Source organism: Festucalex cinctus, chromosome 8, assembly GCF_051991245.1.
Source record: "Festucalex cinctus isolate MCC-2025b chromosome 8, RoL_Fcin_1.0, whole genome shotgun sequence".
Taxonomy (NCBI): Eukaryota; Metazoa; Chordata; class Actinopteri; order Syngnathiformes; family Syngnathidae; genus Festucalex; species Festucalex cinctus.
In genome coordinates, this window is record NC_135418.1 from 21,545,229 (window position 1) to 21,559,777 (window position 14,549).

The 14,549-nt window shown below is 38.7% G+C and overlaps 2 protein-coding genes across 2 annotated transcripts in view; both read left to right on the plus strand.

Annotated features, from left to right (window-relative positions):
- The first annotated feature begins 574 nt into the window (after positions 1-574).
- On the plus strand, positions 575-6,182 carry alas1 (aminolevulinate, delta-, synthase 1). Its single transcript, XM_077529120.1, has 11 exons — positions 575-742; positions 1,183-1,397; positions 1,481-1,666; positions 1,758-1,883; positions 1,998-2,217; positions 3,393-3,577; positions 3,658-3,837; positions 3,924-4,088; positions 5,267-5,535; positions 5,617-5,779; positions 5,896-6,182. Exons 2-11 carry the CDS (start codon positions 1,193-1,195, stop codon positions 6,054-6,056), a joined length of 1,860 nt encoding a protein of 619 aa, XP_077385246.1. The 5' UTR covers positions 575-742; positions 1,183-1,192; the 3' UTR covers positions 6,057-6,182.
- Positions 6,183-14,244: 8,062 nt separating this feature from the next.
- poc1a (POC1 centriolar protein A) overlaps positions 14,245-14,549 on the plus strand; it is a 32,154-nt gene continuing 31,849 nt past the window's right edge. The window contains exon 1 of the mRNA XM_077530059.1: positions 14,245-14,396. Coding sequence (XP_077386185.1) covers positions 14,382-14,396 — 15 coding nt within the window. The 5' untranslated portion in view covers positions 14,245-14,381. The remainder of the gene's footprint in view (positions 14,397-14,549) is intronic.

A 14,549-nucleotide genomic window follows, 5' to 3' on the forward strand; every position in this document is an offset into this window, starting at 1 on the left:
AATTTGGTGGGTTTTTTTTTTTTTTTTGAAAACAGGTTTTGTTTTCTTTTCATTCACTCTGAGGTGATGAAATCTGTATCGGTGCTTCTATGAATTTCTTTGCTGAAATATGTTTGTAAAAAAACAAAAAGGCATAGACTTGACAAGCTGTGGCGACACCCGCACCTTTTTGCATTGTTTTCCTGTAAAATTCTGTATTGACTTTTTTCACGACTGATCGAATAAATCATATCAATCAACTTGATCAATAGGTAACTGAGCCAGGAAATTTATTGGTCCATTGCTGAAGCAAACAACTTGTTCAAATTGTGCCATTATGCGCGCAGTATAATACAAATAGCAATCGTAAAAAAACAATAATAAACGTATCATCTTTTTTTTCTACCAATATAAAAAAATAAAATAAATAGCCGACAATAAATCACCATTGCAGGAAACACAGGTCTTATCTACTGTACAGTACTTGGAATGTATCTTCCTGGAAATTCTTGGCTGAGGAATAAAAAAAAAAAATTGCGAGGATGACGATTGAGAGATCTCGCGAGACCTGTCGAGCGAGGCTTGTCCTTAAAGCGCTCTTAAAAGCAGCAGCACATCCGCGTCCTTCTCGTTCGTCCTCAGTGTAGGATAACGAAGCTGTCACCTTCCGCAGTCTCGTCTTTACCAAGAAATTCACGCATTCAACTCTTCGAGTCGACTTAGAGAACGAAGTGTGTCATTTTTCCCTTCGCTGTTTTTATTGGTGAGATTGTTAAAATATTTTTAAACCTCCTTACTCTTTACCGCCGCCATCATTCCCTGTCGCTGCTTGTAGCTTCGTAGCTAAATGTAATGGTTGCTTAAGACGAAGTCGGGTCAAACTACAAGGAGCGTGAGCACCCATTTTCTTTTACATAAGTTGTCGTTAATATTAACAGTATTGTCGATGTGTAGATCAATCAACGGGGCGAAACAAAAAGTTTTTTTCCTGTGTGTTATAATCTTGTAGTACCAGGAAGTATTAGTAGGCGACAGAAATCAAGATGTCGAGGTATACAGTAGTCAGAATTTTATAAACAAAACATTTTTCATTAAGATAAATGTTAATTTTGATTACTGTTTAGAAAGTAATTATTTATCGTCCATGTTTGTCCATATGGCATGATAATATGAACAATTTCCCATTTGTTTCTTCTCCTTCAGAACAATCATCATGGACGTCATAGTACGCCGCTGTCCATTCCTGGCTCGCGTGCCCCAGGCCTTCATGCAGCAGCCCAGGAATTCGCTTGTGGTTTACGCCCAGCGATGCCCCATCATGATGGAGCTGGCCTCCAAACCCATGGCCCCGTCTCTGGCGCGAGCTCTTTGCTCATCCTCTTCTCTTCACCAGAGGACCGAGAATAACACTACTGAAGGTATGAAAATGACAAATTAAGCGAGATGATTAATGTTGGGTGTGATCGCCTAATTAAAGTTCTTTTGCCATTGCACTAAACAGGGACTAAACCAGAGTTGGAGGCTAAGCTGCCTGCTGGACATTCGACTGTGTCGTCCTCCGGTCAGGCTGTGGCTTCCAAATGTCCCTTCCTGGCTGCGGAGATGGGCCAGAAGAACAGCAATGTGGTCCGCCAGGTTGGCATGGAGTTCCAAGAGGATGTTCAGGAAGTGCGCACTGTCCAAAAAGGTGAGGGTCACTTCCGGAATAACCTTGGAAGAAATATGTAGCAGAAACATGATCATCATCATCCTCCATTTTGTTCCTTCTCTTTTTCCAGAAGTGTCTCCTGATCAGCTGAAGAAGCCAACCTTGGCCAGCACCAGCGAAAGTCTCATGAAGACCCTCCTTAAGCAGCGCCCTAAGATGGTCTCCCACTTGCTGCAGGACAACTTGCCAAGCAGTTGTAAGTGTTCACATTGCGGTTTTGTGAAGAAATTCAGCAATCACTTTCGTCACAACGTGTTACTACAAAAAAATGGCATTGCCGCATTCGAGCGAGTCCGCCTCTTCCTGACAGTGTCCCGCTTCCACTACGACGGCTTTTTTGAGAAGAAGATCGAAGAGAAGAAGAGCGACCACACGTATCGCGTGTTCAAGACGGTGAACCGCCTGGCCAACGAGTTCCCCATGGCCGACGACTTCACGGGCTCCCTGGAGGAGAAGAGGGAAGTGTCGGTGTGGTGTAGCAACGACTACCTGGGCATGAGTCGACATCCTCGGGTAGTGCAATCGATCATGTGAGTTTGATCACGTTAACACGTGTAGTCTCATCTTTGCTTACTAAGATGCAAAGAGTCTATAATTTGAAAGTTACTTGACACGAAAGTGCAATCCAGCCACCGTTAGTGTTGCCATAGTGCTAGCTGGTCTCTGTTTACATCAACAAACTGTAAAATATTTAACTGTAAAGGTAATATCAGCATTATTATTATACAAGTGACAGCAGAATTTAACCATTTCAATTTTTGCTATGTTGGAAACACAATGAAATAAACCACTATTATAATGAAAATGTTAAAACTATGGGTGCACCGATCGGCCCGATTTTATCGGCCCAGATTTCCTTAATTTTGGGGCCGATCCCTTAAAACTAAACCCATATTTTCCACCAATCTCATCTCCCTCCTTAGAGTTCTGAAAAAGTCAACATTGTCCTCTTTTGCTGAGTTGACTAAGAGGATTTTCATTTTTATTTGAGAGAACTGCTTCATGTGCAGTTAAAAAAACAATTTGTACTATCTCACAGATATTTGTCAATGTTTTCCAACAAAACAAGATTGGAAAACTGAAGGTGTATGCTGGTTGTTATGAAAAAACAAAACAAAATAATCGCGATTGACAGGTCAGATTTTTTTTAAAAAGATCGGTGCTCAGCTGGAAAATTGTGATTGGTGCACCCCTAGTTAAAACAGAAAATGTGTATTTTAAATTAGAAACATTTTACAGCACACCAGTGAACCAAAATGTGTAAAAAAAAAAAAAATCTAAAACCAAGGCTTTAATTGGCGTTAATATCTTACGTAAATCTTTAAAAATTCTTATGAAATGTTAACACATTAGTATTTTGCCATTTTTAAGACTCTCAAATCTCAAAATAAATTGTACATTTTTTATAAAAAATAATTTACTGAATGACTTTTGATAAATGCACGCAGCCACGACAGCTGAGCCAACAAAACAGTAATGAGGTTTTAGTTGGGATCCTTAAGAGTAGATTTGTGTCGTTTTTGTACTACAGCAACTTAGAACAACATTGGACTATTGACATTATGAAGTTGCTCTTGCGTTTCATTTCACATGCAATTTAAAAAGTATTGCGCTGTGATTTTTGTCATAAATTAATCACATATGAATATTTAAGGTGTGACAGTTGTCTTTTTTTTTCAATGTTAATTTGAATTGTTGTCTCCAGGGAAACACTAAGAAAACACGGCTCCGGGGCGGGAGGCACTCGGAACATCTCCGGGACCAGCAAGTTCCATGTGGAACTGGAACAGGAGCTGGCCGACCTTCACAAAAAGGATGCGGCTCTGCTCTTCACTTCCTGCTTTGTGGCCAATGACTCCACCCTGTTCACCCTGGCCAAGATGCTGCCAGGTGATTCTAATGACCCAGTTAATTTCACACCGCAAATACTTTGACGTTTGGAATGACTGTGTCTCAATAACTTGTCGCAGGTTGTGAGATCTACTCCGACGCGGGCAACCACGCATCGATGATTCAGGGAATCCGAAACAGCGGCGCCAACAAGTTTATTTTCCGCCACAATGACGTCGCTCACCTCCGAGAGTTGCTGCTGAAGGGAGATCCTAGCAAGCCCAAGATTGTCGCGTTTGAGACGGTTCATTCCATGGATGGTCAGTTGCAGATCATCCTTTTTTTTCTTTTTTTTTTTTGTGATTAAAAAACATATTGTAACATCTAGCTCATCTTTCTCTGGCAGGTGCTGTATGTCCGCTGGAAGAGATGTGCGATGTGGCCCACGAATTTGGCGCCATTACATTCGTCGACGAGGTTCACGCTGTGGGTCTGTACGGCGCAAGGGGAGGCGGCATTGGAGACCGCGATGGCGTCATGCACAAGATGGATATCATCTCTGGAACACTAGGTCAGTATGACGTTTCTATTTTGTACTGATTTTCTTCTGCTAAACGTAAGACTGAATACGTATCTTTAAAAGGGTTCGAATATCTTGTTGTTGTTGTTGTTGTTTTTGAAAGTAGGCCTCGGCCGTGTCATCCAATATCCTGGCAGGCTTAAAGGATCTCCTGGCTGCCCTGCTGTTGCTAGGAGACCGGAGGCTTGAATTGCTCTTGTCATTGTCATTTCCATCTGTGCGCTATTCAGGACAAACACCGTTTCTGGGCTGAGAGTCCTTTCGAAGGACTGTGAACAAAAACATGAGGTGCCGACCTACTTAAATAAAGCCAGCAATGGCTCTAAAATTAGAGAAAGTACTTGAAGACTGGTGGAGTCTTTACTGCTTTAAAATGAGTCTGGTTATATTAATTTATTATTATTTTTCATACTTTATTGAACAAACTGTTGCACAATTTATTCATTCAGCAACCAGTTCAGGGTGTACCCCGCCTACTGCCCAAAGCCAGCTGAGATAGGCTCCAGCACCCCCCGCGACCCTTGTGAGGAATAAGCGATCAAGAAAATGGATGGATGAATTATTAATTCATTTAAAGTGGCTAGTTTCTTCTCTTCTTCCTCTTCCTCCACCGTTTTAAAACACATGTCAGATCTTCAACCAACTTCCCTCCATCTTGCTATCCACCAGGCCCCGCCTCTAAAAGGCACATATCTAACACACATTATATTACAGTATTTTCTTTGTATTTTGTGCTTGTACGTGATCAAATATGTTGAAATTATTTTTATATAGTCTGCCCTCGCTATAACACAGTTCACTTTTCGTGGCCTCGCTTTTTCACAGATTTTTTTTTAAGTGCAGTTTTGCATAATTTTTTTTACAATAATGTACCTATTTTATAAAATTTATGAAGGTTTGAACATTGAGACTAAACAAAAGAGAAATGTGCAAAAATGTAAATGCCTCGATGAGAAAAGTGAATATACTGTGTGGTGAGGGGTTTTAAGAGTCTTAAAATTGATAACAAATGTAAAACATAAAGCTAACTACTTTGCGTATTTCATTTAATTTAATGCGGGCATTTTTTGGGACCTAACCCCAGTGGAAAATGAGGGAACACTGTATATTTTTTTAATGAAATGGTCTGTCTTTTGCATATATTCACCGTGTTGCTCATCTTCTTCCAGGCAAAGCTTTCGGCTGCGTCGGCGGCTACATCGCCAGCACCGCCGCCCTGGTGGACACGGTCCGCTCGTACGCCGCCGGCTTCATCTTCACCACCTCCCTGCCGCCGATGTTGCTGTCCGGCGCCCGGCAGTCCATCCAGGTGCTCAAGGGCGAGGATGGCCGCGCGCTCAGACGCAAGCACCAGCGCAACGTCAAGCTGCTCCGGCAGATGCTGATGGACGCCGGGCTGCCTGTGGTGCACTGCCCCAGCCACATCATCCCAGTTCGGGTAAATCCACAAACGTGCTTAGCAATGACCTAATTGCAAAATTTAAACTGAAACATAATCCTTTTCATCGTACTTTCTTAGGTGTCTGACGCTGAGAAGAACACGGAGGTGTGTGATCTCATGATGAGTCGCCACAGTATCTACGTGCAAGCCATCAACTATCCCACTGTGGCCAAAGGGGACGAGCTTCTACGTATCGCTCCAACACCTCACCACACCCCTGAGATGATGAAATACTTTGTTGGTACGGTGTAGCCCTGATGTAATTTGAGCCAGCTTGTGTTGAAATACAAAGTTTGGTAACCTCTTGCCTCTTTTTTTTTTTTTTTTTTTTTTTTTCTTTTTCCTTTCTCCATACAGAGAGGCTGGTACGTACATGGAAGGAGGCCGGCCTGGAGCTGAAGCCCCACTCGTCGGCCGAGTGCACTTTCTGCCAGCAGCCTCTGCACTTTGAGCTGATGAGCGAGAGAGAGAAGTCGTACTTCAACGGCCTCAGTCACCCAATCTCGGCCCGCGCATAACCAATCGTCTTGAAAATTCATACTCCGACACATTATCTTTGATATGTCTTCTTAAAGCACATTATTTAAAATACCGTATTGTCAAATATTATATATATATCCGTAAAAATAAAACATGAAATTGAACATGTATGTGGTCTGTGATTTTTTTATTTTATTTTTTTTTAATGTTTTTAGAGGAAGAATGAATACTACTGAAAACATCTGCATTTTTTTGTAGTATCTGGTTGGTGAAGAAAAGGTTTCAAACTTGAGACTTATATACCCAATCACATTTATATGCATCAAGTGCATGATGTGCTATATCACAGTATGATATGACTGCAATTGAAATTACATGTATGTAAACATAAGCATACGACTTTAAGCACCATCACAAATAACCTGTATGAAAGTGTACAGGGAAGCTTGTCAACACACATTTTCCATATTATTTTTCATTACTCTCTATTCTGAACAGTTGTAATTTACAGATAACATTTCATTTTTTAAACTAAAACGTGGATATAGCAAAATATATTGTTAAAAAAATGGAACATGCTAATATACTATATTTCATTAAGACAAAACTGAATTATAGTGACAGCAAAGTACCATATTTTTACAGAAAATTATGGCAAGCATATTGTAGTTTTCTGTAACAGTAAAAAAAAAAAAACGATTTTTGCTGATTGTGAAATATTGTATCCAACCACATCCGCTTTCAGATTACTGTTTTTTTGTTTGTTTTTATTTTAATGGGCACAATTATTTAGCTACACACCAGTACTCTTTGCACTTCAGTGAAGAACCTGATTTATGACTTTTATGATTAATCAATCAATCAAATCAATTAATTTCACTCTTTAAAATAAAATAAATGAAAGGGGACAGAAAGAAGTAAAACTTGTTTTGTCTGCCACTCATCAACACACACAATAAAATAATCAACACAAAATGAATGACAGAAGGCGGTCAAGAGGCTTTTAGTGTTATACTACCAAATAATTCAACTGCATGTCCTTTTGCTTTACATTTTTTTTTTTTTGCAGTAAATATGCTTTTATACATTTTTTAAAAATACAGATTGAGAAGATTTTGTTTTACAATCCAAATTGTTCCATAGACTGACACCTTGAATTGAAATACATCGTTCTTTTTGTTTTGTTCTGTATTTAGGTTTAGAAAAAATGTATGTTCCTCTTAATTTATACTCACTTTCCCTTTTTATGAATCTAGTTTGTATATTAACTGGTAGAATTTTGTGGTGGGCTTTATACATTATTTTAAGGGGGTTAAACACCATCAATTCATTACATGTTAAAGTCTTTAGTTGTATAAATAATGGATTTGTGTGGTCTCTGCATCCACAACCAGAAATGACACAGATAGCACATTTCTGTATAAGAAAAATGGGTTTGGTGTAAGTTTTGGCAGCACACCCCCACACTTACACAAGTATGGAACAATCAATGAATTTTTAACAATAACAAAGCATCCTCGTTGAATGATTCTTGATGATGTCGGCAGTATGAGTCAGAAACAATTGACCATCCTATTAGCTGAATGTAGATCTTTTTTTTCTTTTTTTTTATGCTTTCAGTGGGTGCGACCTGAATTAAAACTGGTAATAATGACGCATTGAACATGATGCTGAAAATGGTGCACATTTATCTGCAAAGAAAAAGTCAAACTATCTTAACATGTTCATAGAAACAATTGAGCTCATTTTAAGGAGGACATCTTTCTTACCGCTTCTCATTGTGATACATTTTAATGCAGTGAAACATTATTATTACAAAGGCTTGTGAGTTTCTGGTTGTACACCGAGCAATACATTGTGCATTTGACATTTGACCGAACCTACTGACCCACTGCTCTGTGTGTGAAGTGACATAATTTTCGCTATGTAACATGATTCAACCCAGATACAGAAAAATAAAACACGGCGAGGCCGAACAGGAGCAGAAGCAAGATGTATGCATACAACACGCACGCACACCAAAAATGAACTAGATCATCTGACTCACTTTCATACTCCTCTCAAAGATAGCCTACTTTCACTATTTAATGGTCTCTGCATTTAGATGTGTGCATGACAAATTGTGTTATCGTAATCATATTATCCAATTTTTTGAAAAAGGTCATTTCGGGTAATGTCAAAGCCAACACATCAAAGTGACATAATGAAACAATGAAAAACAAGTCAAGATATTCAGGATGGAAGTTGACACGTACACACTGCCATGCATGGATTAAAGAGCAACACTGTACCAGTAAAGCTGGTTTGTGCGCTATTCAGGAAGCGTCGTGCTTTCTTCCGACAAATTATTCTCTATTTTGTGGACGTCAGCATGCCTGACGACTCACCAATTTTTGCAAACCATTGTATCCCGGTGAAAATGTATGTTTATAAGGGTCCTTAATCAGACGGTTGATTTTATTAGCTCTTTAAGAATCACCAAAAGTTGGCTTTTACCGTACAACTATTGACGTGTATATACACAAACATTGTATTTTTTGTTTTGTTTTTTCCTTCTGGGAAAACGGGCGTCTATTTGAGGGAGGCGTTTACTTCTCTGGTGCAATTCAGCAGCTTAGTGATAAAGTTCTGCATCCTGGAGTGAAAATACAATCCATCCTTTTATTGTCTTTATGGGTGCTCACGTGCACTTCACACTTGGCAGAAAAAAAATCATGGTTCAGAAGGTTCCCAGGGTGATCTTGTAAAGTTAACTTAAAACTAAATAGTTCCCTGAAATGAAAATGGTCTTAGATTTTAGCTTTTATCGGCTGTCTGATTTTTATTTATTTTTTTAAATGCACTGATACCGTCAAATACGCCCAATGGCCGATTATCGGTCTATCCCTAATTTTGATGAAAGCATGTACAATATTAAAAAAACACCTGGGAACTATTTAAAATTGTGTAAAATCCAAACGACGCATCCTTTACGGTCCTTGTATCTAATCAAACACACAGTCTGACATCAAGCTCATAATCGGCAACCCTCCTTTCCTGGCTGCAAGTCTGAGGCCTCCAGGAACGTGAACACGTGACCCTCAATTGTATATTATTTGCCTTTCTCCTAAGGCCGATAGCGCTTGTGTCATAAAGTGAATCATCCGTTGATATGACGCCGTTTAGAAGCTACGCACGGTTTACAAATGAGGAAATTACGCAGTGATTCCTGTTTGTAAACACTGCGGCAGTGCGAGCAAAGTTGTTTAACTGCCTGTGTTGCAACGGGGAAAGGAAAATAAATACAATCAAGACACGCCTGTTCTTGCTGTACACACACAAAGAAGGGAATGGCAAAATCAAAAGTCCCTGCTCGTGAGCAGCAATTAACACTTCCTCTTCAACGTTCAGGACAATTCCATTGTCAAACAGGTCGGGCAAGCGTCTTTCGCATGCCATTCTATTTGGGTTTTTCAACTATGGAAATTATGCATTGACGTTTTTAATCATGACCTGTCTTTCAACATTAATCAGGTTGCTTAATGGCATTTTTGAAAAAAAAAAAAACATTTCACTTCAAGACTCAAAATGGAAGTAAATGGTGACGACAGCAGGTGAATATTTTCCAAAGTCTGTTTTTGGTGGCTCAAGCTGAATTGTTTTTGTCTCACACTCAGCAGTGGTTTCGACACGTTTAGATGCATTTTGAATAATACAAATAAAGTTTTTTAGCTTTTGAATATTTACTGACTTCTTAGTTATGATACGGGCGGCACGGTAGTCGAGTGGTTAGCACGTCCGCTTCCCAGTTCTGAGGTCTCCGGTTTGAGTCCAGGCTCGGACCTTCCTGGGTGGAGTTTGCATGTTCTCCCCGTGCCCGCGTGGGTCTTCTCCGGGTACTCCGGTCTCCTCCCACATTCCAAAGACATGCATGGCAGGTTAATTGGGCGCTCCGAATTGTCCCTAGGTGTGCGTGTGAGTGTGGATGGTTGTTTGTCTCTGTGTGCCCTGCGATTGGTTGGCAACCAGTCCAGGGTGTCCCCCGCCTACTGCCCAGAGCCAGCTGAGATAGGCGCCAGCAGCCCCCGCGACCCTTGTGAGGAATAAGCGGTCAAGAAAATGGATGGATGGATGGATGGATAGTTATGATACAGAGATTAGGCAGGGAGCGCTCATTGGACAGGTAAACATTCACAGTGTATAAGATCCAATAGTTTGTTTTTAGAAGTATTTCTCATATTTGGGTCACTCATTAGGTCATATAGAGAAGAGACGTGAGATGTTTGGAAGGCAAATACATGTAAAATAGTGACTGATGCGTGAGTATCGGGGAGATAGATATTGCCAATAATTTCATGCAATTTTACTCAAAAATGCTATATTTGGATATACTGTATGAGTCTTTCAAAAGTACTACTGATATCAGTAATCAAAGGAAGTGAAAAAAGTGGGATTGATCATCCCTAAATATGATGCTTGAAGAATATTATGGTGTTGCACTTACAGTATAAAACATTCAGTTTATTATAGCCTCATATAATCGTTTGTTTTCGTGTGAGGAAAATATATTGTGTTATCACAAAAATAAACACAACAAAACAAAACAAAACAAAACAAGATGTCTGTGGTTGAGTGGTGCGAGTTGTATGGTGCAAAAGTAAAAAATTGTACCTGTAGAAAAAAGTATAAATTTGTATCTGTAAAAGCTGTGATTTATACCTGGGAAAAAAGATAGTACCTGTAAAAAAATAAATAAATAAAAAATAGACCTGTAAAAAAAATTGTACCTGTAAAAAAGAAAATGTGTACTAAAAAAAAAAAAAAAAAAAAAATTGTACGAAAAAAAATGTAGGTCAAAAAAAAAAAGTGCGGAAAAAAAAAAAAATCTGTACATACAAAAAAAATGTATGTTTAAAAAAAAAAAGAAAGAGAAGTTGTACCTGTAGAAAGAAGTGTAAATTTGTATCTGTAAAAGTCATGATTTGTACCTGTACAATTTCTTTTTATGTACATTTTTTTTTTTTTATGGCCAATTTTTTTTTACGCACAATTTCATTTTTTACAAGTACAAATATTTTTACGGGTCCATGTTCTTTTGTTTTTTTTTTTGGTTTTGTTTTTTTTTACGTACAATTTTTTTTACAGTTACAAATGACGGCTTTTACAGATACAAATGTATACTTTTTTCTACAGGTACATTTTTTTTTATTTTTTTTTACAAGTTACTTTTGCACCATATTTACCTCCATACAGTTGCGTAGGGCAGGCAATAACTGTTGGTGCGTATATGCAGTATGACCTCGCCCACGGAGAAATTGGCACTTCTTAAAACCATCAGGTTGTATTTATATCTCATTTGTAATTTTTTTTTCACTTAATAAAGACACAGTAGAGCTATCAGGAGTCATGAATAGTCAGCAAGTTACAACATTTTAAGGGTGAATACTGCAAAATTAAAGACCAGTCACGACTCACCTGTTTTCTGAAGCTTAGCCGTGATTGGATGCTACTTGAGCCATATTGTCATTTTCAGTGGACAGCAAGTAGCAAAATGGACGCCCACTGAGCTGGGTAAAAACGTGTGGATTTTGTGGCTTCATTTATATTCCACAAACACAATATTAATCATGTTATTGAACATGAAAAAAATTGGGTTGACTTCCCTTTTAAAGCTGAAAGGCTACACTTCAATATCATCTTACTTGTTGTATTTCAAACCCGTTGTGGTTCAGATCTATCGCATGTTGTGTCTGTATCTTTATAGCGGAAATGTAGTGATTTGAAGCATTTACAATTACATTCTAATATTGCATACTGAATGGGCTTGTGTGTGTGCAGTGCCTGTGAAATTGGGCCACACTGACCACCCATCAACCTTCACCCCTCCCCCACAGTATGGCCTCCCTGGCACTTGTATCACAGCACCCTTGCACGTCTCTCATTGATATAAATTGGCCAGTTTCCAGATTCCCCAGCTGGACATTCCGCACCATCCCTGGCCTTTAATGTCTTTGTTTCGATACACCCACACCTAAGTGCAAGGTTAGGATTTTTTTTTTTCTCTTCAAATGGTCCATCACTTTAGTTACTTTGAGACTGTGTTCATAAGAGTGAACAGTAAATACACTGACAAATATTTTACACACTGGTTTTGTTGTGTGACCTTTGTTATTTATTTTGCGTTGCGGCACGCAACCTTCACTCCGGTATCAAGGCTGTCAGACTTTGTCCGCGCCTGCTCGAATTCTTATCAGGAACAAGGATGTACGGGAGGAAACATACCTTGGGTAAAACGGCGAGTCAAAAAGCCCTCGTCAAGGATGGTGGACACAATCAGTTTACTGTGTGCAGTGCAACATTTCTTTCACCAGTTCTTCCTGTTGACTCTAAATGAAGAGAAATTAAATTTTTACACAAGGTTTTGTCATTAAATAAAATGCATTTCAGTACCAATAAGGTACTTTTTTTTTTTTTTTGTATGCTAATTGCATATTTATGCTCTAATCATTGCATATTTATGCTCTAATCTTCTATATTTTGTAAAGAATAGATCATATTTTACCTTGCTAGTTGTGAGGAACATAAATAATTCTCTGAAAACAGATCTATGTCGCTGATGCTAAATATTTCTAATAACAATCGCTTGCTGTATTTTTTTTTTTTAATCAAATACATTGCTGCAATAGTTGTTGTTGTTGTTGTTTTTTTAATTCCATCCATCCAATTTCTATACCACTAATCCTCGTGAGGTAGTTCATGGGAAAATCAAATACAAGACAGGACATACGGGGTCATGTTTTGACAATGAAGTTGACTGATGTTTATTTTTATAACAGAAGCATTGTGTTGCGCAAGGCTCCCAAAGCTGGTGAAAAGACAGGTTTGACTTTCTTTGAGGTTACACAATCCTTTTGTAGTGCACGTCGTGAATTTGTCTTATAGACAAAAAATCTCTCATACCATTAGGCCCATCATTTCCTCATCGACTACTGTACATATGAAAGTTGGTTTGTTGTGTTGCTAAATATAAACCACAGTGTCGCAAAACAAGTTTTCCACTCTTCAAGCTGTGGAGCAACAAATATATTTTCTCTTAGCTCTAACAGCCAGACGGACTGAAGGTGTGTCTAAAAATTAAAGACCAAATTAAGACTTTCGTAAAACAAAACTCTTAGCTGTTGAGAATTGAAACTCACTCACGTAGCAACACTTTGTTGAGCAGAAAAGCTTGTTTGTGAGACTTCAAATGGTGTGAAATGATAACGCACTCAAGATAGGAGCCGCATGTGAAGGACTAAAACAATACAACTGCAGAAAAATGCTTTAGGCAACATTTTAAGGTCATTATTATTCCCCCCCCCCCCCCCTTTGACAAACGCCCAAAGGCAAAAAAAAACCAAAAAAAAAACCTAAACAAGTTTACACAAACCCAAACACATCTACTTCTCTCATGAGAGAAGGATTCATTGTTCATTCTATGGCTTCAGTTCACCCTTTATTTGTGTTAGTATTTATTCCAGGATCTAGCTTAGAAATTGGCATTGCTGAAGAGAAACTAAATATATGTAGCTGCTTTACAAATCAATATGTCATGGTATAGAATGGTGGTTTTTGGTAGTGGTGGGGGTTTGTCAAAAGAACTTAAATAATACATAAATTAAAGTAAACAACACATTTAATAAGATGAAATAAGAAAGAAAGTTTAATTTGATTTTTAATTCCAATTAAAAATTTTCTTCACATAATTGGTTGGAAAATGCAAGGTTGTTTTTTTTTCTTTAATAACGACAAACAATGTATCTTTGTCCAGCTATCTAGGTCAGGGATGTCCAGTGACAGGCAGAACGATTAAATGCTGTTTCACTGATGGCAGAAATAAAATTATATGGACAATGGAAGGATGGTGTACCTACTGTACATGACGCCTGCGGCCTTAATCGTTGACCAACATTTTGTAGCAATGTGTAGTATGGTTATCATAATTTAAAGCATTCTGCTTCCATCTGGTGGTAACAGGCCGGCACTGCATTTTTTAAACAGCAATTAAAATAGCTTTATGGCTTATTAACTATTAATAGACAGTAGACAATAATGGGAATATCATTAATTGTACCTATTTTATATTATGATAGTATTTAATCCTATATTTTTTGTTTGTTTTGTTTATGTTTAACAAAATTAAGCAGCGGCCCCTTTAAAAATTCTGACCGGTAGCCGGGGCGCCCAATCACGGCGCGAAAACTGAAACTTGTAGCTGTCACCGGCTGGCAGCTAACGGCTTTCTCTGTGGAGTGTACCAGAACTACTCAAGGAGTGCCGAGTCACGATTGATAAACCGTTCGGAAGTCGTCGCTACATACGGTGCCGTTCCTGGACCACAAAAGATGACTTCTGCACTGGTAAGGGAGTTTATAAAGCAATCTGTTCGCCGCTTGGGGTGGAAGTTGCGTCTTTCACGCGCAACGGCCGCCACGAAATAAGTAAAATTTGCAAGCTGTAAAGTTATTAATGTTACTGTATTTTGGGTCCACGTGTTATTTTTATTTTAGAGG

Coding starts and splice junctions, on each gene's coding strand:
- alas1 (XM_077529120.1), top strand. CDS start 1,193: ATGGACGTCATAGTACGCCGCTGTCCATTCCTGGCTCGCGTGCCCCAG. Junction 1,667..1,757: donor AGTGCGCACTGTCCAAAAAG/GTGAGGGTCACT, acceptor CTCTTTTTCCAG/AAGTGTCTCCTGATCAGCTG. Junction 2,218..3,392: donor CGGGTAGTGCAATCGATCAT/GTGAGTTTGATC, acceptor TGTTGTCTCCAG/GGAAACACTAAGAAAACACG.